This window comes from Eretmochelys imbricata, chromosome 11, assembly GCF_965152235.1.
Source record: "Eretmochelys imbricata isolate rEreImb1 chromosome 11, rEreImb1.hap1, whole genome shotgun sequence".
Classification (NCBI taxonomy): Eukaryota; Metazoa; Chordata; order Testudines; family Cheloniidae; genus Eretmochelys; species Eretmochelys imbricata.
This window is the reverse complement of record NC_135582.1, coordinates 65,079,670-65,105,229: the sequence shown is the minus strand read 5'-3', so window position 1 is coordinate 65,105,229 and position 25,560 is coordinate 65,079,670. Positions and strand designations below refer to the sequence as shown.

Genomic DNA, 25,560 nt, shown 5'->3' with positions numbered 1-25,560 from the left:
CAGGAAGCTGTGGAGTGGAGTCGGACTGTGGAGTGCTATGTTCAGATAGATTTACCAGAGAATAATGCAGCTGCAATAGTTTGTGTTCACATCTAACACAGTTACAAATGCCCTCATCCATTCTGTAAAATCATGTGCCTAACACTGTTGCAGCAGAAACCACATGGCTGTGTGCGCTCTGTTATAGGGTATTACCAGGGTCCACTATGCTCTTTGGCAAAACTTAACCTAAAATCTGTGGTTAGCTCCCTCCGGCTTTGTCTACACTATCGCTGTAGCTACACCTCTGTAAGGTCTCCCATGTACCTGCTCTATGCCGGCAGGGGAGAGTTTCCCGCCAGTGTAATTAAATCATCCCTAACGAGTGTCTCCCACTAACAAAGCGCTGTTCACACTGGCTTGTCGGTGAAACTTATGTCGGGCAGGGGGGTGGTTTTTTTCACACCCCTGATTGACAAAAGTTTTACATGAACAGTGCCATACAACATCCATTGTTGTTTAAAAACAAGGTGTGGCCATAGCACCCTTCTGCTCTGAAGAGTACATTACAGCAGTCCTGAACCTGTTCTGAACTATGCCAGAGAGAGGGCCTGTGGAGAACTGGTCCTCGGGTGTCTTGAGGAGGGCAAAACACAGCTCCTTTGTGTGCATATCCTTGTTCTTCTCAGCTGTGACTGAGCAGCAACCTCAATTTTCAATGTGCTGCAGAAGAACGAAGAGTCAAACTGTCTCAAAATGCAGGGCAGATCTGGTGTCTGGATCCAGAGGGCTTCACTTAGCAGCCTGGGTCTTGTTCTTAACTGAGCAACCAAAATTCTCATGAGCTTGGATCTAAGTGTCTTGCTGGAGTTCTGCAAACCATTCACTAAGAAATCTTTTGCGTTGAAATGGTGACTGTTTTCTGCTGGATTTCGTAGTAGGAATGTGGCATTTCATCCTTCCCCCAGGGCCTTTCATTTTAGAATGTTTGGTATTCTTAATGAGGTCATGCTTACATGCTCAAAGCACATTGCTGCTTCCCACTCCTGCAGCATGAGTATCTTTTTTTTTTTTTCTCTCTCTCTCTCTCTTCCATGCACCCTTCTGTGAAACATTAGCTTAGAGTTGTTGCATTCCTTCATACCCTCTGGGCTTCTGGACCTTGCCAAGATATATTGGACTTCCTCTTCAAGCAATTTTAGTCTGTTCTAAACATCATTTTTCTGGTTGCAGATACGGTAAACATCGGTCTGAGCAAAATCCAAGCCCGTATGGCCCATGCTCCATTTAAACTATTTCACAAAGATAACGTTGTGTTGTGTCTTCACCTCAACTTCTTGCTCCACTCCTCTGAAAGCTTCATAGTATGCCTGGTCAGGCCAGACTTTAAAATTTGGATAGGTCCAAGCCTTCTAGGAAATTCTCTCAGCTGATCATATTTGGTAAGACATCCAAGGCAGTCTCTGTTTGGAGACTGTCTAAATTGGATACATATGATAGGCTAAACTTACAAGGCTATGAATAAGCATAGAATTGAGCATAGAGTTCCAGTGTTGAGAGAATTAAGGGTTTTTCTGGTAGTGCTGTGTGTGCCTTTCCCTCTCCCCTTTGCCATGTCTCTCTAACAGATATGTAAGTCTGCTGCACAAAGTTCAGTTTATCCAGCACTGTTCTTTCAAATGGAAGCCCAACTGAAGGATGAAACACTGTTTTCTCAGTCTTTTTTCAGCTAAGCACTTCCAAGCCCTTCTCCTGAACACTGCTGCAGTTCGTTGTTCTCTGAAAATTGGGTCTCTGTGGAGGGAATTTTTGAAGAATGGAACTTGCTTATTAGTAACTGGAATTTTCCAAATGTATTGCCTCTGCATATTTACACACTTCACCTCATCCCCAGACTTCCGTTGAGTCTTGGATGCTGAAGTAGAGAGGAACTCAGGCTGGAGCCAGCTGGAGACACTGGCTTTTTATAACCTGGAGTAGAATTCTTGGGGTCATGGTTAATGCTCAACAGTTAACTTCATAAAATAGCCTGGGAACTTTTTTTAAGGTTACTGTTACCTGAGGATCTACATGCTTAACTCTTAAAAACTTGATTTGCTCTGCTAATATAGAACCAAAATGCAAAAGAATCGGATAGTTTACATCTCTGAAGGAAAATGTAGTTGCTCTTAAGTGCTATAGCTCACTTCTTCTGTGTCCTGCTCCAGAAGAGACACAAGTGTGCATCCACAAATGTAGTACGTCTCCTGTTTACTTGACTTACAAGTAAGTAACCTTCCTCTTATTTTTCAATCTAGTGTAGTCCTTGAGTATTTCCATAGAGGTGTGAATAATTTTTATATCAACTTGAGATCCACCCCTTCCAAACATGTAAATTAGCGGGCTAAAAAGTTGTATCGTATAGCTGTACTTTTCTGTCATGTTTTAAGATGAACACATACAGTTTACTATACTTTTGTACCCTCCACTGCACATTCTTTTTGTTGTGCGTGTGACACAGATTCCCCACAGGACCATATAAAACCATTGTTTTAATCTTTAGTGATGCTTGTAATCATGGCAACAGCCATCTCACTTATAATTACAGATCGAAGATCTGTCAGATGAACTTTTTTCTTCACGTCATGCAAAATATGAAGAGAGAGAGAAAGCAAGGTGGTCGTTGTGGGAACAGAGCCGATGGCCCAGAAGAAATAGCAGGCAGGTGTATTGTCATAAATGGAGGACTCTTACAGAATTATTGGGATTTTCTGTTGGTAGCTCAGCAACTTTTAGAAATGCTATCAGTAGAGTGAAGCATCTTTGAAAATGAGGGTATTCCCCATCAAATAGTTTACCATGCACGGTATCATGCATATTTAATTTGTTGCTCGAAAAGGAAAGCTATATAGCTTTAAATCTTATGAATTTTAAGAAAATCTGGGTTATTGGCATATTAGTGAACAAAATCTTAACATTTTCTGAACTCATCCCACTGCTGCTGTTCACTGCCATGCTCAGTAATTATTGCCTTAGACAAACAAATAGGGTGTCACATCTTACACAGTAATTTCTGATTTAGATGAAAGACTGGGGTGTCACTTTTCTTGATCTAAGACTGAAAGTAATTGCATTCAGAGACCCACTTCAAGTACTGGATTCTGTTAAGTTTGTACTTTCAAAAAAATGTTGTCGAAGATACTAAAATGTATTTAAATATTTTATACCAAGGTCAGCTTTGCTTTAGAGTTCCGTTTTCAGGTTATCTTTACTTCTAAGCATATAAATTTAGAAGCCATTATTAAAAACTTGGAGTAGTGCCTCTTTTTCCTCATTTTAAAAAAAAATCTGAATTGTTTCCAGTCACTTGACAGAGAAGTTATTAACCAAAGCTTAATTTTCTCATTTTGTCTTGTACTAGATCTTATAGCAAAAATGCTGAAAGACAGCAGGGACAAGATCCAGTACTGAAAGAAAACCGTCGCAACTCATGTGCTTCACTGCATTGTGCTGCTGAAGCTGCTTCTGATCTTACTTCAGAAATCCACAGTTCTGTATGTTTAAGGGTCCAACAGTCTTCAAAGGAAAACCAAGAAGCAAAGGTATGGTGGTTTTTAGTAAGTAAGGGCCTGATCCAATGCCCATAGTTTCCCTGACTTCAGTGGCCTAAATTCAGTGGTCTAAATCTAAAATTGCAAATGTAAGTGTTCTCATCCCTAATTTTTGGATTGCATTTAGAGCTTGTGCAAATTACCAGATTGAGATCACTTCCAAATGAAGTCCTCGATTTGTCAACAGAATAGGAACAGCACAGGCAAAACTTTCACTACTGGGTCAAAATGTCTCAGCCTCAGAGATGAGAGAGTAGCAGGCTCTCTGTTGATACATTCAGTAGCTTTTTTTTCAGAGGATGCCAACATGGGTTCCAAATAGTACTGATTGTGATGGTAATAGATGTTCTTAACAGTAGAAAATAGAGAATTCCTTTTTACGTTCCTCGCCCCTTACATTGTAACTGCATTGTTTAACCTTGGAAACAATGTTGGGATACAACTTGTTTAAAAGATTCCATACAAAATGAAGTTGTGCTGTATTAAGCCAAGCTACATTGAAAACTGGTACCCATCAGAATGGTAATCTTCCTTGTATCTGAAGAACCCTGCAAGCAATGTAAAGAACAAGACTCATTTGTTACTTGATAACAGAATCATTCTGCACATAGCTAACCAGGACCCTTCTTTTCCCCCTCTCCCCCTTTGACTCTTTTCAGTCTGAGCTGTGGGAACTTCGGGTTTTTCCGTTAAAGGATGAAGACATAGAAACCTTACGGTGCCAAGACAAAATAACAAATCAGACTGAAAGTTCAAGTGCAGCTTTCCACAGTGACTCCCTCTGCACTTCATGCACTCCCATCACGTTGCCAAACAATGGCCATCCACCAAGAAAACAATCCACAGAAGAGCTGGAAGACTGCAAAAGTGTTTTCCTGGGACTCTGCAGCACAAGAAAACACAGGTGATAGGGAATAATGTGGTTCATTAAGAAAGCTGATTAAGGTGGAGAAAAGTACAAGGTAAAATCTCTGTTCTTCACACAAGAAGTAACAGCACAATTCAAATACTGTACATTAGCAGCATATAATATATTTTCTTTCTTGCTTTGTAACAGGCAGGATAAAATCCCAAACGCAACACTTTCTTCTTCCTGAACCACAAGAGAAACTAATTATTTCGAGCTGGAAGTCTAGTATTCCCCATGTTGAAAGTGGGCACACCTAAATAGCTGGCACAGTTTACTGCTTTCTGTTGTCATATTGCCACATTCTTTGATATTCTTCCTTTTTTTCTTTCAAATGTGTTTATGGTTCTGATGGATTCTGGGACAGCAGAACACACTTTATTCCTTTAAACAAACAACTTCAAAACACAGAAAAACTACTTGAAAAGACAGTGAGGAAGAGGGGGTAATTTTAAATAAAGTTGTTTTCTTTGGTGGCATGAGCATGTGACAAATACCTGACTTGTTTAAAATGCATGTCTGAAATCCCTTGAATATTTAAGTACCAGTAGTTTTTAAATGACACTTTCAGAAGCCTTATATATGGCTTAAAATTAGTCACTCATTCAACTCTATTGTTAGTTTCATGCAGAAATCCTCAAACACTAACACACAAATATATCACTATATTTCCATAGTTGATTTCTCTACTATACAAAAGGTAGACAGTTTCCTATTTCAGTCATATGGGGAGTAGAGAAGCCTTGGAGTGGTGAGGAAGCGAAAAGTGAATTAAATGAAGATACAACTCTGAATTTCATTTTGGATCACCAGATATTTGGAGACCTAACTCCTAGACCTGCAGTAGCTAAAATGCTGCTTATAATTGTGTGCTATAGTATCTTACCAACAAGTATAGTTTGTTATGGTTTCTAAGCGATATCTTGCAAGGTTCTACCAAGTATGCAAAAGCAGAGTGACTAACCAGAAAGGAAAACGTTAATAAGGACATCAGAAGGGCTTAAAAAAACCTTTCACAATGTTTCTAAACACAGATTGATTTTTAAATTTCCAGCCATTTCACTCTCTAAGAAAATAAAAGCAAATTGTCTAAACTCATACATTCTGAATTACAGTATTCAGAATTTATCTGCATCCTCAAATGATGCTAATAGAAGATGACGCATACAAGAATTGATTATATAGCAGTATTCTTGTAGCAGAACAATAATTTGACACCAGTAGAACGTATGTATAAACCACTGTCAGCAGGAAGTTTTTCTGTGTACAACAGTTGAAGGCAACTATATAGGAGTCTCTGTTCTTGTACAACATTTTTCCTCAGCTTGTAATATCCAATACTGACAGATGACCCGTTTGTTAGTGTCAAACTTAAATTTTTTTTCCTGTCAGATTAACTGGAAATATACGCTGGACCTCGGAAAAAAGTTCAGTCAAGTTTCAACACTACAGCCTATGCTACATTGTAGTTTATTGCACATTCTGATTTATTTTAAATCTTTTTTTAACACTGGTTTGTCCAGCAAATTAAACTCAAATTTTGCCTCAGTGTCTGATACAATAATCTTCAATGCTAGGTTTTTTTAATTAAAAGTTATTTCCATACAATGTGTAGTCTGAATTTGATTAGCAATAGAAGTATTTAGATTCCCTTCACAGGTCTGTAACATCAAATTAGTGGTATGTACTTTTAAGAGCTGAAGACCTGTATGATCTTTTAATGGCTTTGTGGGAGCCACAAAGTAGTAATGATACAAAGCCTTGCTGTTGCATTTGTTAATGTTGCATTAGTACATGATGATGATGCATTGGATAACTGGCTGTGAGACTGTAGTTTCCCCCTCTGTTATCCCTTCTTCCTAGTTTCTGAGTGGAATGGGGTATTTCTCATTTCTCTCTCCCTCGTCTTCTGGCTGCTGCTGGGAATGTGAGTTGGAGAGCAGTCTGAGGTGAGGCTCTTTTCTTCTCCATTCCCTGCTCCTTCAAAGTGAAGATAGGAGCAGCTCAGATCCTGCTAGCTCCCATCATACAACTTTATAGATTGTTCAGTGCCTCCTGCTCTTGTCTGATCTGTTTGGCAGTGTGAGGAGCAATCCTGGGATCTGGGCATCAGTCATGTGAACTCCCTGCATGCAGGACCCAGGAGAACTACAGATGAGGAACACTGACTTAGTAATGAAGTCTGAATCATCCAAGATCCTGAAGGAAAAAGAGAGCGTTCTCTGTTAATGTTAAGAGAATATTTTAAAAATGAAGTAAACTTTCGAGTAGGACTGCTAACCAAACTGGGCTGGCTTGGTGGGTTGGCAGGCAGCTTGCTGCATTGCTTTTCAGAGGATCTGGATATGAGACTCTTGAACTATAAAATCAGTATCGACAAATGGTATCACATAGGAGGGGGAAATCTTTGCATTGCCCCGGAGTAGTTCCTGGCAGTTTCCTTTAGAAGAGGATGTTAATACTGCTCAATAAAGATGGTATTTGTTAATCTTGCTAGCTACAGGGCCGATACAAATGGAGATTGCACACAACTTCTTTGTCCCTACTGAGATGCTCTCTGCCCTACCCGTTGTGCGAACAGGCTAAAATAATGAAACCACCCTGGCAACGATGAGATGGGCAAGAAAGAAACTGAAAAACTCGATGCAAAATGGAGAACTTTCCTTTTATAATTTCTCCCTATGCAAATATTTAAGGCATTTTTTTCCATCAGAAACTTTGCTCTTAAAGTCCACATCTCATCTGATAAAAAACAGATTGTGGGCAGCAAAATAATTTGCCTGGGTGCAGATTCTAAGACCATCTCCATCCATTGAACTGCATGACATAAGGCAAGAATAGAATATAGTTTATTGTTTCTCTTCAGCATCCCTGCACTCTGTAATCCTTCCAATCCCTGTATATCTTCCCATAATTACCTATATGCTTTCTCCCACTGCCCCAGTGCCTGGAATGGCCATCATCCATCCCCACCTGCCCCCATACCACATAACCTCTCCTTCAAATCTCCCTCCACTACTCCCCAGGCTCTGCAGGAACCTCATTGGTATAAACCTCCCTCCTCCCTGGTGTCATCGCTCTGACTCTGGAAACTCTTGGGGCTAGGGGATGCTACTATTTACTTGTATTACAGTAGACCCTAGAAGCTCCAACTGAGATCGAGGCCGTATTATGCCAGGGTGTGTACAAACCCATTGGAAGAGACAGGCCTTGCCCCAAACATTTTATAATCTAGAGCCAAGACAGAGTGGGATTACGATCCGAATTTTACAGAGAGAGAGAGAGAGAGACAGTAAGTGACTTGCCCAAAGCCATACAGGAAGTCTGGACAGTTAGAAACTGAACTGTCTCAGTCTAGCACCTACACAAGCCCCAGCCCCACCCTCTTTCTTCACATCTGCTGTTCAGAGCTGTTGTGATGTCTTCAATTCTTAATAATAAAAACTTACTGGGATAATAGATGCAGCCTTTCTCTCTCATGGAAATGGCCTCCATCATTTTCCTGCCTTTCCCCCACCTATAGTTTGTGTATTGTGTCACATGAATTTGGAAACAATTAGCTCTCTAAGTCAGAGCATGCTGAGAACTGCAATACGCACAGCTCAGCCCCAGGGCTGCATTTATAAAAACCCATGAAGCCCCTTACTCAAGTTTTTTTCCTCATACCTCCCTTAAACTTCCAAAAATTTCCTCAACTTTTTGTCTTTTAGCTGTTACACAAAGGCTAAAACAAGTCATTCCTCTCCTCCCATGCCCCTGTGCAGCTGTGAAGTATTGAGCATTATGCAGTCGGGCACTGTTGGACCAGTGACTTGTTTCAGTGTATTTGTGCTTTGTTTATCATTTTGGATCAAAAGGCATGTTTTCAGGTCTCCATATCTCCTTCCCTGGCCCTGTTGCAAGAGGTTTCACATCCTCCTTCAGATCCATGAACTTCATCAAAGCATGGTAAAAGTCCTCAGATGTGGTGAGCAGAGCATATTTTCTGTATAGTTTCTCGCCCTATTCGGGTGCATGCTAGCTTGCTTACAGTACTGTCCTTTGGAGGACCCCACATCCAAGTAAGGCTTGAACTGGACATCTGGAATCTTCCTCCATTGACGATAGTGAGTGCCCTGGACCCTTCCCTTGTTACAGAATATCATTTACCTCTTAGCCCTCCGGTCCAGTAATGCAGTAGTGCACAAGTCTGCCTCGGCACTACAGTCTAGATGGCTTTATTGGCTCGCCATTGGAACTTTGAGACAAATAATTCTCAACTGGCCCTCATTTTAGTCCCAGTGATATCCCTGCACTTTTACTGTTGAAAATGTATTTACAACATGAATTCCTCTAGCTATAGAATCATGAGACTGAGGTTATAGAAGAGTACAAGTAACTGTGTTCCTCACTGGGGGTCTGGCAGGTTGAATGTATGAGACTGATGTGCAGAGTGTCTGGAAATTTGATTTAGGCATGAAAGTTTAAGTCAAAGTTCTCTATTCATTGACCCGTGACTGGCGGATGTAGATTCTGTGTGGTTAGTTTTAATGTGGAAATACTTTTTCCATTGGGATGCCTGATCAGACTGGGTGTCTCCCTGTTCAATATGTACTTTCAGGGATGAGGTATAGCTGCTGTTTTCTGTGCATAAGCATATTTACATCACTTATTTTTAAGTGCAGGAAGGCATGCTGGGACAAAAAATTGTCATTTGTTTGCTAATAGTGAGGAAATGGGCAATTCTTAAGGAGTAACAGAAGAATTTAATCAAGCATATGTGAAAGTAGTAATTGCCATGGTGACTAATAGCCTTTCTCTTAACCTTAGCTGTAACAAGAGGCTGTGGAAGTGAAGAGGTCACACTTACAAAGTGGGGTGCTCTAGTAGGAACAATTAGCCACTCACTCTGCTGGTGAGGTGAGGTGGTTTTCTTGCATGTATGTTTTCCTCCCCTGAAGTACAGCCCTAGGCTGGCAGTTTACACCTGCTCACGGCCATTGACAAAAAAGGCGAGAACCCACAAACTGCTCTAATCTAGGACCTGACGAAGGATTCAGTTCTCCTTGGGACAGAGCATAGTATTTTGTAGCCGAAAGGCTGTTAAATGACAACAAGCGACTGCCTGCAGTGAAACATTCTCTCTAGAGTAGTCTTGGAGATACTGTGTGAATGCGTTATGACAACTAGTTATACTTGCAAAAGTGGTGCACAGCAAGTTTGAGCAAATGATTCCATATGGACAGTTATCCCTGCCCCAATTCCGTTTAAACTCTAGCTGGCTTACTAACAGCATTGAGGATGCCATGGCCCAGGTTTCCAGGCAGGCCCTACAAGCCTGTCTGAGCCCCTTGATACTTTCTTGTGCAGCCCATGCCAAAAGCCTTTGTTGCTGCATCCTCACATTTGCTTTTACTGAGGGAGCTAGAGTGGCTATGTTTACACAAGCAGCCTTCACCACTGCCCTCACACCTGTAGTACACCTCTACCCCAATATAATGTGGTCCTCGGGAGCCAAAAAATCTTACCAAGTTATAGGTGAAACGCCATTGGATTGAACTTGCTTTGGTGTCAAGCATTTCCATTATTAATAGTCACTTCCTGCCCCCTGACCATACCGCCACACTCTGGGACTCCAATGCCCCGACCCCCCAGACCCTTATCCAGCCCTGGCCCAGCACCCTTAACATGCCGCTCAAAGCAGTGTATCGGAGCCAGACACGCTGATCCACTGGAGCGTGCAACCCTGCCCCCCAGAGCACTGCTTTACCAAGTTATATCCGAATTTGTGTTATATCAGGGTAGAGGTGTATCTCATCTCTGTTGAACTGGGGTACTGGAAAGAAGTGTGCAAAAATGTTCCCTCTAATCACTTTCTTTATGCAGCACTAACATGGGGCTTTGGCTTTTTTGAACATGAATGTCCACCATAGTTTTTCAGAGAGACTAGCTAGAGGAATTCTTGAACCAGTCCTACCTCTCTCGATTAACATCATTGCTTAGAAACTGAACCGCTGAAGCAGATTCACCATGTGGATCCAAATTATCTTACTTCTTCACTCCTGGAGTAGGCCTTTCTGTAAGTCATGTATGCTGGTTATTACATTTTATACACAGGCAGCAGCTGCTTGGTCTTCCACCCATGGATTGCCTGAAGGATACTGTATCTACCTATAATTAGTCACTAGAGCCCATTTGAAGAGCTAGAATGCAAAAGACCTAGCTTAGGATCCCCATGTGCTTTTGTACAAATGTGAGATAATAGCCTGTGGCTGCTCATTCTGCAATAATTAAAATTTTGTTAACCCACAACAGCAGGCAACTTACTCATTGTAGAATAGTAACACCTATCTTTAGCTGTTGATTCCTGAAGTTTTTATAATAAATCCAATAACTGTACCTTCAGATCATTTAACTTGGACTAGTTTTCATAGGTGGAAAGTTTTCACTAGCTAGTCGTAAGGATACCAAGAGACTTAGCTTCCACACTCCTTCCCCCCCCCCCCTTTTTGAAAAACTATGATAAAAGCTTATTGTGAAACTTTTATTTCCCACTGCTGTGAGAATGTACCATGCTTTATTGGGATGTACATACCTGTCTAATTAGTGAACTTATTTCTGGAAGATGCTCTTTCTTGGGGTAGATGGGTTCATCCTGAACAGCTAACGGATGAGTTTTGCAAGTCGTAAGACGACTTACCACTTTAAGAACAGTGTTTTATTTGAAACAGTTTTGTAGGAATGCACAGAGCAGACTCTTAAGTCTTCCACACCTTTCAAGCAAAAACTGACTGAATTTTGTTTCAATCCAATCCCTGTTATCTGCTATAAAATGAGTCTCCAGGCAATTTAAGGGATAGCACTGGCTGATTGTGTTTCCAGCCCTGGCAAAACAGCTGCTTGCAGTGAAGGAACAATTCTTCAATGCTGCAGTCCTGGTTCAGCAGCACTGTCTCCATACTGGACTAGAACCCGTTCACACCCAAGCTGCCTTGGCATGAGTTGGCCGTCTCATCGGTCCAGGGAGCGTTTCTGAGCAGCTTCTGAACACACATTCCTCAGAAGGTTGATTACAGATCTAGGATCTTCACTTTTCATAATGGCACTGCCAGACACAATCATGTTTGCTCCTGCCTGGAAGAAGGTTAAACAGCCAGCTGTGTAATATGGACCACCACATAATCCCAGTACACTCTAGTTACCTAATACATAATTTTCACAAGTTATTGTCCAATTGCAGCATGCATAGACTTCATCAGCACAGGTTCTGTACGTCAAAAAAATTACTCTAGTGAGAAAAGGGTATTATTTCCCCAAAGAGCTTTCCTGCTGCACTGTAGCCTATGTTAGTTCTGGTTCTATCCTGAGCAAAGAGTGAAAGTCTTTAGACTATCTGAAAACAAAGCAAATGGCAAAAATGAAAGACCCAGCAGGGAGACTATAATCTCATGCACAGAATTAAAAGAAATGTCTTAAAAGGAGAGTCCTCAGTGTGCTGTTCAGTTTTTAAATCTTACCTCTGCACATTTATGGATGGTGTCTGGCCCCACACCACCATCCACTTCAATATCCAAGGAAGGAAATTGTGTCCTCAGCCACTGAATCTAAAGAGCCATACAAAAAACCCACAAAAGTTAAGCACTTGGCTTTACACTCAGATACTCTCCCCAGGTCTATATAATTTTTAACATTTAAATGATTAAGGATTTTTTGTTAATGTCATCTCCCTTCCCAGTTCTCAAGGCACAGGGAGTAGAAACAGACTAGTTCCATTTAATAAAACACAATCAGTATCTACCTTTGGCATCATGTCTTCCATGAACTTCTGCCCTCCAAATCCAGGTTCCACTGTCATCACCAAAGCCATGTCTATCTGATTGGCCCATGGTGCTAAATATTCAACTACAGTTCCAGGTTTGATGGCCAAGCCAACCTACGGAAGGAGGGAAAGATAAATGAAAGTGCATCTGTAGGACAACAGAGGCCTTGCACCTGTGTTAGCATTGCCCTGATACTAGCTACTACAAGCTTAAAAAAATTACTGATTCAATATTGTGAACAGTATTTGGAATATTATGTAGGACCAATTAAGGCAAAAAGGTATTGACTGCATTAAAGCAATGGTCCACAAATTTTATGTTGCACCCCACCCATAATGTAACCAGTCCATGGGCCCCAGGGTATGGGGCTGCAGCTGGGAGCAGGAGTCGAAGCTGGGGCTTGGCCTGGAGCAGAGCTAGGTGGCCCTGCCCCCTAGTGGGGTGCACCCTACACTCTGGGGACCACTGCATTAAAGCAAGATTCCACTTTGTCTCTAGGACTTCTGTTAAAATATAAATTGCTTTCATTCTATTAGTCCTCAAGAACGTTATTGCCCAGATCTTTCAATGCCAGAGGGAGGCAGCTATTGCACACTACTCTTGCCACACCAACTCCTCACCTTCATCCCATTTTCCCGAATGTCTTTAATCAGTGCCCCTGGATTGTCTGTAGCCTCTAGGTGAAAAGTGTACTGGTTTGCACCTGCTACAGCCATTGGTTTCACCCACTGCTCTGGCTTGGCAACCATCATGTGCATATCTGAAAAGAATCACAAAGAACAGAAGCATGAGTAAGCAAGATACACTTGGCATGCATCACTGTACCAAAATATACCAATATGTGTACTAGCTGTAATTCATAACAGCTGCTTTGGAGTCATTACAGAAAATGCACATTCAAAGCATGCGCTCAGAGCTCAAAAAGAGTAGCAACAGCATAAGCTGTTCAAATGAGTGCATATTATTTGATGTTATTAGATATGTTTAGTAATAATTACTACTCAAGCTTAATAGCACACTGATTACATTATAGTGACATGCCACATGGGAGTGTGTTTCTTTAAAGTACTAAAAAACAAAAGCTCACATAATATAGTCTCCCCCTCCCTCAGTTTAGCTAAAAAGAAAACCATATTTTTACAGCATTTTGCTTGGCTATAAATATTTAGTAATCACTGAACATGAGGCCCTGGACCATGGCTCCTTTGTGCTACTGAGTTCTAGAAAGGGGCTGGAAAGCTGGGGAAATCCTCATCTGACATAGCTGGCTCTACACCAGCCCTCCTCAACTTTCTCCACATGTAGGGGGATGGGTTGTAACCACAGTCCAATGATTCCTGCCACCATCATGGCCCCCAGTGTAAGGCTATTCTAAACTAAGACAGCGCAAAACAGTTTTGAGGTTACCCCACTGAGTTGTGGCCTGAGCTTACAGGCCACCAGTGAGGATTCAAACTCACAATGTTTTGTGGTTTCCTCTGTCAGTATAGCAACATAGACTCAAGAGTCTGGAAAAATGAAGTCCTTACCGAAGAAAGGATCCTGACCCAGCTGCTTTCGAAGGCTCTCTACTACAGGGTGTCCAAATGTGATGTTCGGAACAAAGTGCCTACCAATTAGAAAAAAGCACTTTATTTTTCATTATTAAAAAAAAAAAAGCGGAGGTTCTTATTAGGCTTGATATTGTTTTACTGCATGGTGACTAAAGTAAGGAATTCTATATTGACCTACATTTATGGGAAATATAAAAACAAATCTTTATAGACTATGTTCAAGAAGCAGTGTCGTTAATACAACAGAACCTCAGAGTTACAAACATCTCGGGAATGGAGACTCGTAACTGAACAAAACGTTATGGTTGTTCTTTCAAAAGTTTACAGCTGAACATTGATTTAATACAGCTTTGAAACTTTACTAGGCAGAAGAAAAATACTGCATCTTGATTTAAATGAAACAAGCACAGAAACAGTTTCCTTACCTTGTCGCATCTTTTTTAAACTTTCCCTTTATTTTTTTAGTAGTTTATGTTTAACGCAGTACTTGTACTGTGTGTGTTTATTTGGGTTTTTTTGGGTCTCTGCTGCTGCCTGATTGCATAATTCTGGTTCCAAATGAGCTGTGCAGTTGACCAGTCAGTTCGTAACTCTGAGTTCTACTGTAGATAGGGCACATACTGGGGATCAGGAGACTGGGGTTTATTCCCAGCTCTGCCACTGATCTACCATGTAACCCTCAACAAATAGTCACATGTTTCTGCCCGTTTTCCCTCCCACCCTTTTTCTGTCTTGCCTATTTGGGCCATAAGCGCCTTGGAGAATGGACTGTCTCTTGCTATGTGTTTGATCAGCTCCCAAATCTCAGTCTGGGCTTCTAGGTATTATCATAATACAAAATAATCAGTGTGGTGTACAGAAACTTGGCATTCAAACATTTTTAGCTTTAGAACATCTGAATCAAGTTCTGTGGCAAATAAGTTGTTAGGGAAGAAACGAAGATGAATTTAAAAGGATAGAAATCTGGTACAACAGGTTCTGCAGGGCTTTCAGTGGGATTGCCACTGAAAGTGCATGAGAGAATGCGGTTACTCAGTAATCCTCTCTTTATATATTTGCCCCTAAAGAAGGTAAATGGGGTTTCTAGATTGCACACAGTCTCTTTCCTTGAAGCAAGAAAAGGATGGTGAATGGAAAATCAGCTAGATAATTCATGAAGTTTGCTAGGGACTTCTCTGTGGTCAATCTATTTTTCCTGGAAGGCATTCAGATACTATGGTGATGAGTGGCAGTATAATACCCCAAGATAAGATACAGCTCTCAACCTGGCTCCACACTGACTGAGCTTCCCATTTCAGTTCCTTTTTTCAGAAGCTGCTTCCACTTCTAAACACATTTCCTCTTCTTCCTCCTAACTCTAGTCAATAGGATATTTTAGCCTCATGAGGAAGGTTTTTTTTTAAATTGTACAGCATTAGAAGAGTTAATCTCTAATTTCCTTTAAATCTTATTTACACACTTTGACATTATAGTGCACTTCCGATAACTCAGAGCATTCCACAAACGTTTGGCTACACTCAACACCCCTGCAAGGAAAAAATCACTATCCCCATTTTACTGGTGGGGAAACTGAGGCACAGAAAGGTGCTTACCCATAGTGACCCAGCCAGTTCTAATACAGGAGTCCTGACACCCACAATGTATTGGGAGCAAGAGAAAGATGAAGGAAAGCACAGGTCTCCTCTGCTTAGTGGGGGAGGAGAGCTGATAGCGGACAACATCAAGAAGGCTGAGATGTTTAATGCCTGTTTTCCTTCTGTCTTCACTAAAAAGAAAAATTGTCACCAGATACTTAATACAATTAAGCTTAAAAACAAGGAAGGAATGCAAGCCAAATGGGGAAAAAACAAGTTAAAGAATATTTAGATAAGTTGGACATATTCAAGTTGGCAGGGCCTGATGAAATTCATTCTAGGGTACTTAAGGAACTAGTTGAAGCAATCTCAGAACCATTAATTATCTTTGAGAACTCATGGAAGATAAGGAAGGTCCAAGAGGACTGGAGAACAGCAAACATAACTCCTGTCTTTAAAAAGGGAACAAAGAGAACCTTGGGAATTAAAAAACAATCATCCTAACGTCAATACCTGCAAAGACACTGGAAAAAATTATTAAACAATCAGTATGTAAGAACCTACAGTATAATAGGTAGGACACTACCAAATTCACAGCTATGAAAAATGCATCATGGACCATGAAATCTGGTCTCCTTCGTGACATCTGGCTAATGTAGGGGGATTGCAGTATTACCACTCTTATTTCTGTGCTGCCTTCAGAGTTGGATGGCTGGAGAGTAGCAGCTGCTGGGCAGTCGCCCAGCTTCGAAGGTAGCACCCCTGCCAGCAGCAAGGCAGAAGTGAGGACGACATGTGGGGGAGGGGCTGTCACTTTTGTAGGGACAGGGCTGGCCTTACAGGTGAGTGCCATGGTCACCACACCCCACTCACACAGCCAGCCAGCCTAAGGCCCCTTTAACTCCAAGCACTGGGCTGGGGAGGGGCAAGGCTGAGTGGGCCCCACCCATGGGCTCCTACCATGCACCAAGCTCTAGCAGCTAGTCCTGGCCAGGCTGGGTCTTCCTCTTCCTCAGCATGGGCTGCTCCTGGGGCCAGGTGAGACCCATCTCAGTGAACCTCTCCCACCTGCAAGAAGCAGCACCATCGCAGAAATACCGGTGCCAATATTGCAATCCCCCCAACGCCCTTTTGGGTCAGGACCCTCCCCCCATTACAACCATGACATTTCAGATTTAAATATCTGAAATCTCAGATTTTAAAAATCCTATCACTGAAATTTACCAAAATGGACTGTGAATTTGGTAAGGCCCTAATAATAGGGTTATAAGGAATAGCAAGCATGGATTTGTCCAGAACAACTCATGCCAAAGCAACTTAATTTCCTTCTTTGACAGGATTACTAGCTTAGTAGATATACAGTAAGCGAGATGCGACATGTCTTCATTTCAGTAAGTCTTTTGCCACAATTCTATATGACATTCTCATAATCAAATTAGGGAAATACAATCTGGACAAAACTATTATCTGGTGCAAATCTGATTGAAAGACCATACTCAAAGAGTAGTTATCAGTGGTTTGCTGTCAATCCAGTGGGGTCCCACACATCAGCCTTGGATCCAGTACTATTTAATATTTTAATAACTTGGATAATGGAGTGGAGAATATGCAGATGACACCAAGATGGGAGGGGTGCTAGCATCTTGGAGGACAGGATATGATTTCAAATCAACCTTGACAAATTAGAGAATTGATCTGAAATCAACAAGATGAAATTCAGTAAAAACAAATGCAAAGTAATACACTTAGGAAGGAAAAATCAAATGCACAGCTACGCAACAGGAATAACTGGGTAGATTGTAGCACTCCTGAAAAGGATTTGGGGGTTATAGTGGATCACAAATCGAATATGTCAATAATATGATGCACTTGCAAAAAAAAAAAAAAAAAAGGCCAGTATCTTTCAGGGTGTATTGACAGGAGTGTCCTATGTAAGAGGTGGGAGGTAACTGTCCTGCTCTACTTGGCATAGGTGAGGCCTCAGCTGAAGTTCTTGTCCAGTCTGGGCACCACACTTTAGGAAAGATGTGGACAAAATTAACAGAGTCCAGAGGAGAGCAACAAACAAGATACAAGGTTTAGAAATCCTGACCTATGATGAAAGGTTGAAAAACTGGGCATGTTTATTCTTGAGAAAAGAAAAGCATGGGGGGGCGGGGGAGAGTTGATAACAGTCTTCAAATATAGCTGAATCACTTAGTAATAGTGACCATAATGTAATTAAATTTAACATCCGTGTGGCAGGAAAAACACCACAGCAACCCACCACAGTAGCATTTAATTTCAGAAAGTGGGACTACACAAAAATGAGGAAGTTAGTTAAACAAATTAAAAGGTACAGTGTCAAAAGTGAAATCCCTGCAAGCTTCATAGAAACTTTTTAAAAGCCCCATAACAGAGGCTCAACTTAAAAGTATATCCCAAATTTAAAAACAACAAAGTAAAAGAAGCAGAAGCAAAAAGGCATCCTAGTGAGGAAAACAGAAAGGAGTATAAACTCTGGCAAATAAAGTGTAAAAATGTAATTAGGAAGGCCAAAAAAGATTTTGAAGAACAGCTAGCTAAAGAGTCAAAAAGTAATAGCAAATGTTTTAAGTACATCAGAAGCAGGAAGTCTGCTAATGAACCGGTGGGCCACTGGATGATTGAGATGCTAAAAAAGCACTCAAGGGCGACAAGGCCATTGCAGAGTAAATAAATTCTTGGTATCAGTCTTCACGGCTGAGGATGTAAGGGAGATTCCCAAACCCGAGCCATTCTTTTGAGGTGACAAATCTGAAGAACTGTTCCAGACTGAGGTGTCATTGGAGTAGGTTTTGGAACAAATTGATAAATTAAACTGTAATAAGCCACCAGGACCAGATGGTATTCACCCAAGAGTTCTGAAGGAACTCAAATGTGAAATTGCAGTACTACTAATTGTGGTATATAACCTATCATTTAAATTACCTTCTGTATCAAATGACTGGAGGATAGCTAATGTGACGCCAATTTTTTAAAAGGGTTCCAGAGGGGATCCGAGCAATTACAGGCCAGTAAGCCTGATTTCAGTACCAGACAAACTGGCTGAAATTATAGTAAAGAACAGAATTATCAGACACATAGATTAATATGATTTGTTGGGGAAGAGTCAATATGGGTTTTGTAAAAGGAAATCATGCCTCACCAATCTACTAGAAGTCTTTAAGGAGGTCAACAAGCATGTGGACAAGGGAAATCCAGTGGATATAGTGTCTTAAATTTTCAGAAAGCCTTGGACAAGGTCCCTCACCAGAGGTTCTTAAGCGAAGTAAGTCATGGGATAAGAGGGAAGGTCCTCTCATGGACTGGTAACTGGTTAAAAGATAGGAAACAAAGGGTAGAAATAAATGGTCAGTTTTCAGAATGGTGAGAGAAATAGTGGTCTACCCCAGTTTATACTGGGACCAGTACTATTCAACATACTCATAAATGATCTGGAAAAAGGGGGCAAAATGTGCAGATGATACAAAACTACTCAAGATAGTTAAGTCCAAAGTAGACTGCGAAGAGTTAGAATGTGACCTCACAAAACTGGGTGACGATGACAGATGAAATTCATTGTTGATAAATGCAAAGTAATGCACATTGGAAAACATAATCCCAACTATACATATAAAATGATGGGGTCTAAATTAGCTGTTACCACACAAGAATGAGATCTTGGAGTCATTGTGGATAGTTCTCCGAAAACATCCACTCAATGTGCAGCAGCAGTCAAAAAGCGAACAGAATGTTGGGAATCATTAGGAAAGGGATAGACAAGACAGAAATTATTATATTGCCTCTATATAAATCCCTGGTACGCCTACATCTTGAATACTGTCTGCAGATGTGGTCATCCCATCTCAAAAAAGATATAGTGGAACTGGAAAAGGTTCAGAAAAGGGCAACAAAAATTATTAGGGATATGGAACGGCTGCCGTATGAGGAGAGATTAGTCAGACTGGGACTTTTCATCTTGGAAAAGAAAGAACTAAGGGGGCATATGACAGAGGTCTATAAAATCATGACTAGTGTGGAGAAAGTAAATAAGAAAGTGTTATTTACTCTTCATAACACAAGAACAAGGGGTCACCCAAATGAAATTAATAGGCAGCGGGTTTAAAACAAACAAAAGGAAGTATTTTTTCACACAATGCACAGGCAATGTGTGGAACTCTTTGCCAGAGGATGTTGTGAAGGCCAGTCTATAACAGGCTTCACAAACAATTTGATAAATTCATGGAGGATAGGTCCATCAATGGCTATTAGCCAGGATGGGCAGGGATGGCATGTCTAACCTCTGTTCGCTAGGAATGGGCGCTGGGATGGATCACTTGATGTTTACTGTTTCTGTTCATTCCTTCTGCGGCACCTGGCGTTGGCCACTGTCTGAAGACAGGACACTGGGCTAGATGGGCCTTTGGTCTGACCCAGTACGGCCGTTTTTATGTTAAGAGCAGTTTTAAAGAGGACAGTGATGACTTGTCCTTCACAACCGCTAGAGTAGTACAAGTAGTAACTGACTTAATCTGCATTAAGAGGGATTTAGGTTGATATTAGGAAAAACTTTATAAGGGTAGCTAAACCCTGGACTAGGCTTCCAAGGGAGGTTGTGGAATCCCCATCACTGGAAATTAAGAACAGGTTAGCTAACGACCTGTCAGGGATGGTCTCAGTTTACTGGATCCTGCCTCAGCACAGAGGCTGGCCTTGATGACTTCTTGAGGTCCTTCCAGCCCTACATTTCTATGAAAAACACACACACTTCCTGTTCGTTAACCATTAGGAAAAGGGTGCATCATAAACACCGCTGACCGGACACGGCGCTGCACCAAAACAGCTCCTGATCCCGCGACTGGTTCCAGGCGGCCTGACCCTCTCGCCTAGGGGCAGCCGCACTGGGTGTGTCTACACGGCACTTCGGCGCCCGCGGCCGGCCCATGCCAGCTGCCTCGGGCTCACCGGGCTCGGGCGGAGGCGGGGGCTGTTTAATTGCGAGGTCGAGTTTGGGGCTCCGGCGGCAGCTGCCCCTCTGGGATCCTCGCACCCCCCCAGGGCCTTACGGCCGGCGCCCAAACGTCGACACCACGACCGACCAGCCCCCGCCCGGTCAGCGGGCGCGGGCTTCCCACGGCGGGGGGGCACAGGGCGCCCAGCCCCGCCGCAACGAGGCGCTGAGCAATCCCCCGGCGGGCAGGGCGGCGAACGCCCCACGGAGCCTCCCCTCAGCAGCGAGCCCGCCACGCGCGCAGAGCGGCAGCCGCCCCAGCCCGGGCACCCGGGGGGAGGGGCCCGGTCTCGAGCCGGCCCCGAGGCGGCAGCGCGCGCGGCGGCAGTTACCCGTCCATCACGTCCAGGTGCAGGTAGTCCGCCCCGGAGTCCAGCATGCGGCCGCACTCGGCGCCCAGCGCCGCCAGGTCGCTGTTGAGGATGGACGGGCCGATCCGGCAACCCGACGCCATGGCCGCCCCGCCCCCGAGAACTGAGCGGGGCGCAGGCGCCGCAGCCTGAGGGGCGCCACAACCCGCTCCCCGAGGATCCTGGGACATGTAGTTCTTCTGCCGCCCGCGGCTTGCGAATGGCAGGGACTACTCGCCCCACAATGCAACACGGCGCCTGGGGAAAGGGTGGCGCCGGCGCGCTTCCTCAGCCTTTGCGTCCCTCCCGGCGCCAGGGGGCGGGGCAGAAGTGGAGACCCCGCCCCCTGAGGGGCGGTGCAAAGGCCGTGATGGGCGGGAGGGGGGAGAGGCGAGCCCCTCCCACAGCACACAGCTGGCCCAGGCTGGCCTCCCTGAGCTGGGCTGCCCTGCTCTGGTCACTGCCTCTGCAGCCCCTGGCAGCAGGCGGGACCCTGTCCTTGCTGGACCCTTGGTCTGACCCAGCGTGGCCGTGTTGCTGTTCCTTCTTCATGAGGTTTGCACCTGCAGCTCGCCTGCCCGCGGCCCACACCAAGTCACCCTGCTGCCTGGATGGAGGTTGGGTACTGGCTTCCACCGCATAATGTGGCCATCGAGAGTCACCAAATTCCGGCGATACCGTCATCAACTAAACTCACCGTTTCCTGAGTTCCGGGGCGCTGTGCCGAGCCAGCCGCCTTCACCCAGCTTTGTATCTCATGCAGGCCAAAGCAGAGGTTTATACCTACCGTAATGATGGGTTATCATCAGCTTAGGCAGAGAAAGTCAAATATTTAGGAAAAATACAAGAAAGGGGGAGTATTCGCTTGACTTCCAAAGTAACCCATTAAGAAGTGTATATATGAGTGCAAAAAATGATGGACAGGCCTCCAAACATGGCAAATACACCATAGTGGTTGTTAGCTGTGGGGCATTTGGAGGGAATTGCAGGAAGAAAAGTTTATCAGAGAATGTCAGCTCCAGCAAAGACAAAGTTTGGAAAGACAGAGGCCCCCTCTGGAAGAAGTAGCCATGGTAATGCCCTAACAAAAATCTCACACCACATTAAATATTTGTGATATATTTTATTATTTGTGCATATTCAAACATTAAACTCTTATAATCTCTTTCATAAACATAATTCACACATCTCTGTTATTTGTATTTTATCCCTGGTCTTTGGTCACTTGGTACACATCACAGACTTTGCTATTAGGTATTTTTGGGAAGTACAGTAGATGGTTTTCTCATTTTAGATCTAAGATTTTGGGTCTGTAATCCTTCAAATTATTTTTAAAGGGCTTTCATTTTTCTAATGCGGATTTTTGTTCTCCAGTTGCATTGATTCTGAAAATGAATTACACAGTTGTAATGCAGGGAAATTATATATTTTGACAAGTTTTTATCCAGTTCAATGTAAAGAATTTGCCTTAAAGCCCTCAAATCTCACTTGCTTCAAATAAACTTTATTCTCTGTTTGGCACAGCACGATTGCCTTCCTTTTAGTGCAAGACTTAACTACTTCCCATACAACAGAAAATGCAAATGAGAAGGTAATATCCTACTTAACTGCCCTGAGATAATATTTTAATCACATATCCACTTGGTTGTGAAGGTTGGTCTATTGTAATTGTTTTTTTCTCCGATATTTTCTTTCCCTCTAAACATTTCTTTGGTAATGGGTAAGTCAAAAAACACTTTGTTAAAGCTTAAGATTTGTTCAAATTTCAAAGAGAATGCCCTTATTTGGAGATTGGGAGGGAACTACACCATTTATAAAAACTTATACTTGGCTTTAGGGTTTCAACTCAACAAGATTCAGAGTAGCAGCCGTGTTAGCCTGTATTCGCAAAAAGAAAAGGAGTACTTGTGGCACCTTAGAGACTAACCAATTTATTTGAGCATAAGCTTTGGTGAGCTACAGCTCACTTCATCGGATGCATAAAAGTGGAAAATGCAGTGAGGATGTTTTTATACACACAGATCATGAAAAAATGGGTGTTTATCACTTCAAAAGGTTTTCTCTCCCCCCACCCCACTCTCCTGCTGGTAATAGCTTATCTAAAGTGATCACTCTCCTTACAATGTGTATGATAATCAAATTGGGCCATTTCCAGCACAAATCCAAGTTTTCTCTCCCTGGATTTGTGCTGGAAATGGCCCACCTTGATTATCATACACATTGTAAGGAGAGTGATCACTTTAGATAAGCTATTACCAGCAGGAGAGTGGGGTGGGGGGAGAGAAAACCTTTTGAAGTGATAAACACCCATTTTTTCATGATCTGTGTGTATAAAAACATCCTCACTGCATCTTCCACTTTTATGCATCGGATGAAGTGAGCTGTAGCTCACCAAAGCTTATGCTCAAATAAATTGGTTAGTCTCTAAGGTGCCACAAGTACTCCTTTTCTTTTTGCGAACTCAACAAGAGTTTCTAGTTTTGATGTTTTTTGAACTTCCAAACAAATGATAAGATCAGTTTCAAACCTACATCATATTTTCCTTCTGGAACACAGTTTTCCTTCCTTCAAAAATCGAGGCAATAGTATTTCAAATACATCCTGTGACATTCTTATGCACATACATGTACATATAAATACACCTAGACATTCAGCACAGTTAAGGTCACATTAAGAGGACACAAATGCACACAACAACAAGTGGATCACACCAAAAGTTCCCAGTACAATAATCCCCCCCTTTCTAAAAGGCGGGGCTGGGGGATGTATGGCAAGTTTTAGCGAGGCACATATTAAAAGATGACAGATAAACATATTAAATTATAACAAACTTTGTTGGCAACAGAGCAAAGTAATCTCATAAAGCAGGATACAGTGCCTTTTAAAAAGGGAGACTTGTCTAATGTTGTACAATAGGATTAAACAGAGCTTTGTCTTTTAATTACTATTTGTTGAACATGATCAGTGTGAACAGACTTTTCTATCTTTAATCCTTTTGACAACTGCAAATTAGTTTAAAACTTTGAGGCAACACAACAGAACCAAACACTGACAGACATTTGTAAGGGCCAGACATCTGACATGCACTTAAGGCCTCTAACACTAATTAAGCAGCATAATTTTCCTTCACAGCATAAATATACCAGTCACTTTATAGAGATACTGGAAAAATGCACAAACTCTGCTAAATTACATGTTTATGCACCTTATTAGTACAATATTAAGTGCAACCTATATGAAAGTAAAATTTACAAGTACACAGACTGATCAGCCTGTCTTAACTACCTAATGAAATTATAGCCCTCCCCTGGGCCACCTGAATAATGTAATCTTCATTTATACACTGCACTTGATTGGTTGGAGGGTGGACTTCAAAAAGGCATTTTTAGTCCTTGCTAAGATGGATTCAGCTTGTAACAGTGGGCAACCTTAATGGAAACATTTATCACCAATACTGAATTTAATGTAGTAAATCACAGTTATTTTTCTATAATTAGATTAGAATATCATGGCAGGCATCTATCTCACATTAATGTAAATGCCTCCTTTCAAAGTATATTATCAGTGAAAAAGTGACTACAAAATTCATCATGGGGATTCATGTTTATTGTCTCTCAGTCATTTCTATATCAAATTTACTTTGTTTATGAGTAAAATAGTTTCCCCTCCAACTGCCAGTTAACCCAAACTGGGATCTGAAAGTGAAGCAGTGTTCCTTCTGATTTGTGTGTCATCGTTAATAATAGCAATTCCTCATGCGGGAGGTAATTAATAATTCTTTTGATGATGCCAACACTAGGAAAGAGTCCAGTGCAGTCTCCTACAGATGGGTGGTACAGGCTCTGTAGTTCTGAGAGACGTAAGAAGTAGTCAGATATATTTAAGTCAGCGATATAAGCAACTATCATTCAGAATACCCATGATCTGTGCTGAGCAAGCTGCCATTTTTACATAGACGCTTTTTTTTTTTTTACCACAAACCACTTTTTAAGATTGCCCACTATAGAGCAAGGGCTTAATCCTACAAGGTTACTAGCACTTCCTATGAGTTGCAAAGTGCCTTTAACTCTCAATGAACACAACAGTAGTAGAGGGTGCTCAACACCTCTGGACTGGGGCCTAGATAGACAAACTTGAGAAAAGAATACATTTTATTGTTGCTAGGGGTGTGTGTGTGTGTGTGAATAATATATAGGACCCAATTCTGTGCTCTGATGTACACACAGGGCTCCTATTGACTCATATGTATAGTAGAGGCTACATGATGGTGAGGTATAAAGGTTTGATTGGTTGAAATTACCAAAGCCACCAGTCAGTTCTGGAGTTGATCCTAAATTAATGCCAATAAAACTTCTGTAATACTGCACCAGGCCAGCATATAGGCTGTGTATGACAGTGTTTCACAGTAAAATGATTTTAGAAAAAAATAGCTATTTAAAAATATATAGTGGTGGTGTTGGGTGGTGGTGTTTGCTTAGTGGGGGTTTTGTTTTGTTTTTGGTCATATCATTTTAACTCTAAAATCATGTTGTCTTGATACCATGAGTCCAGATTGAAAGGTCAAGAAGATGGTAAGTAATACATTTTAGAAAGCTCTAAAAGTGATCAAAAATAACTTTTCTATGCATAATAATGCCACAATTATAAGGTCTAATATCTCATTCTACCAAGGTGACGAACTGAAAATGTATTATGTGAACACACAAACAGACACGTAAATATGGGCATTGCTTGCAACTTCACAGTATGCCTCACAGCTATTCTGCAGCTTTCCCATATGTCAGTGACTAAAGTCCG

At 42.0% G+C, this 25,560-nt stretch overlaps 2 protein-coding genes across 4 annotated transcripts in view; one reads left to right on the top strand and one right to left on the bottom strand.

Moving 5' to 3' along the window:
• The window catches only part of KANSL1L (KAT8 regulatory NSL complex subunit 1 like), a 98,965-nt gene extending 92,941 nt beyond the window's left edge, over positions 1–6,024 (top strand). Inside the window, exons 13-16 of one of the 2 annotated variants that reach the window (XR_013347541.1) lie at positions 2,567–2,679; positions 3,380–3,560; positions 4,229–4,531; positions 4,627–6,024. Coding sequence is in view for 1 of the 2 variants with exons in the window: in XM_077830415.1 (XP_077686541.1) it covers positions 2,567–2,679; positions 3,380–3,560; positions 4,229–4,477 (543 nt within the window). In the remaining variant the exon portion in view is untranslated. Of the gene's footprint in view, positions 1–2,566; positions 2,680–3,379; positions 3,561–4,228 lie in introns of both variants that reach the window. The other variant, XM_077830415.1, reaches the window with a different exon arrangement.
• RPE (ribulose-5-phosphate-3-epimerase) lies at positions 5,930–20,891 on the bottom strand. 2 transcript variants are annotated; one of them, XM_077830418.1, is made up of 6 exons: positions 20,746–20,891; positions 13,805–13,884; positions 12,896–13,035; positions 12,254–12,388; positions 11,973–12,059; positions 5,930–6,675 (listed from the first exon to the last, which is right to left on the bottom strand). In XM_077830418.1, exons 1-6 carry the CDS (start codon positions 20,865–20,867, stop codon positions 6,664–6,666), a joined length of 576 nt encoding a protein of 191 aa, XP_077686544.1. In that variant the 5' UTR covers positions 20,868–20,891; the 3' UTR covers positions 5,930–6,663. The 2 variants fall into 2 exon arrangements, with proteins under 2 accessions (XP_077686544.1, XP_077686543.1); XM_077830417.1 differs by lacking the exon at positions 5,930–6,675 and adding an exon at positions 11,156–11,589.
• Between the last annotated feature and the right edge of the window lie 4,669 nt (positions 20,892–25,560).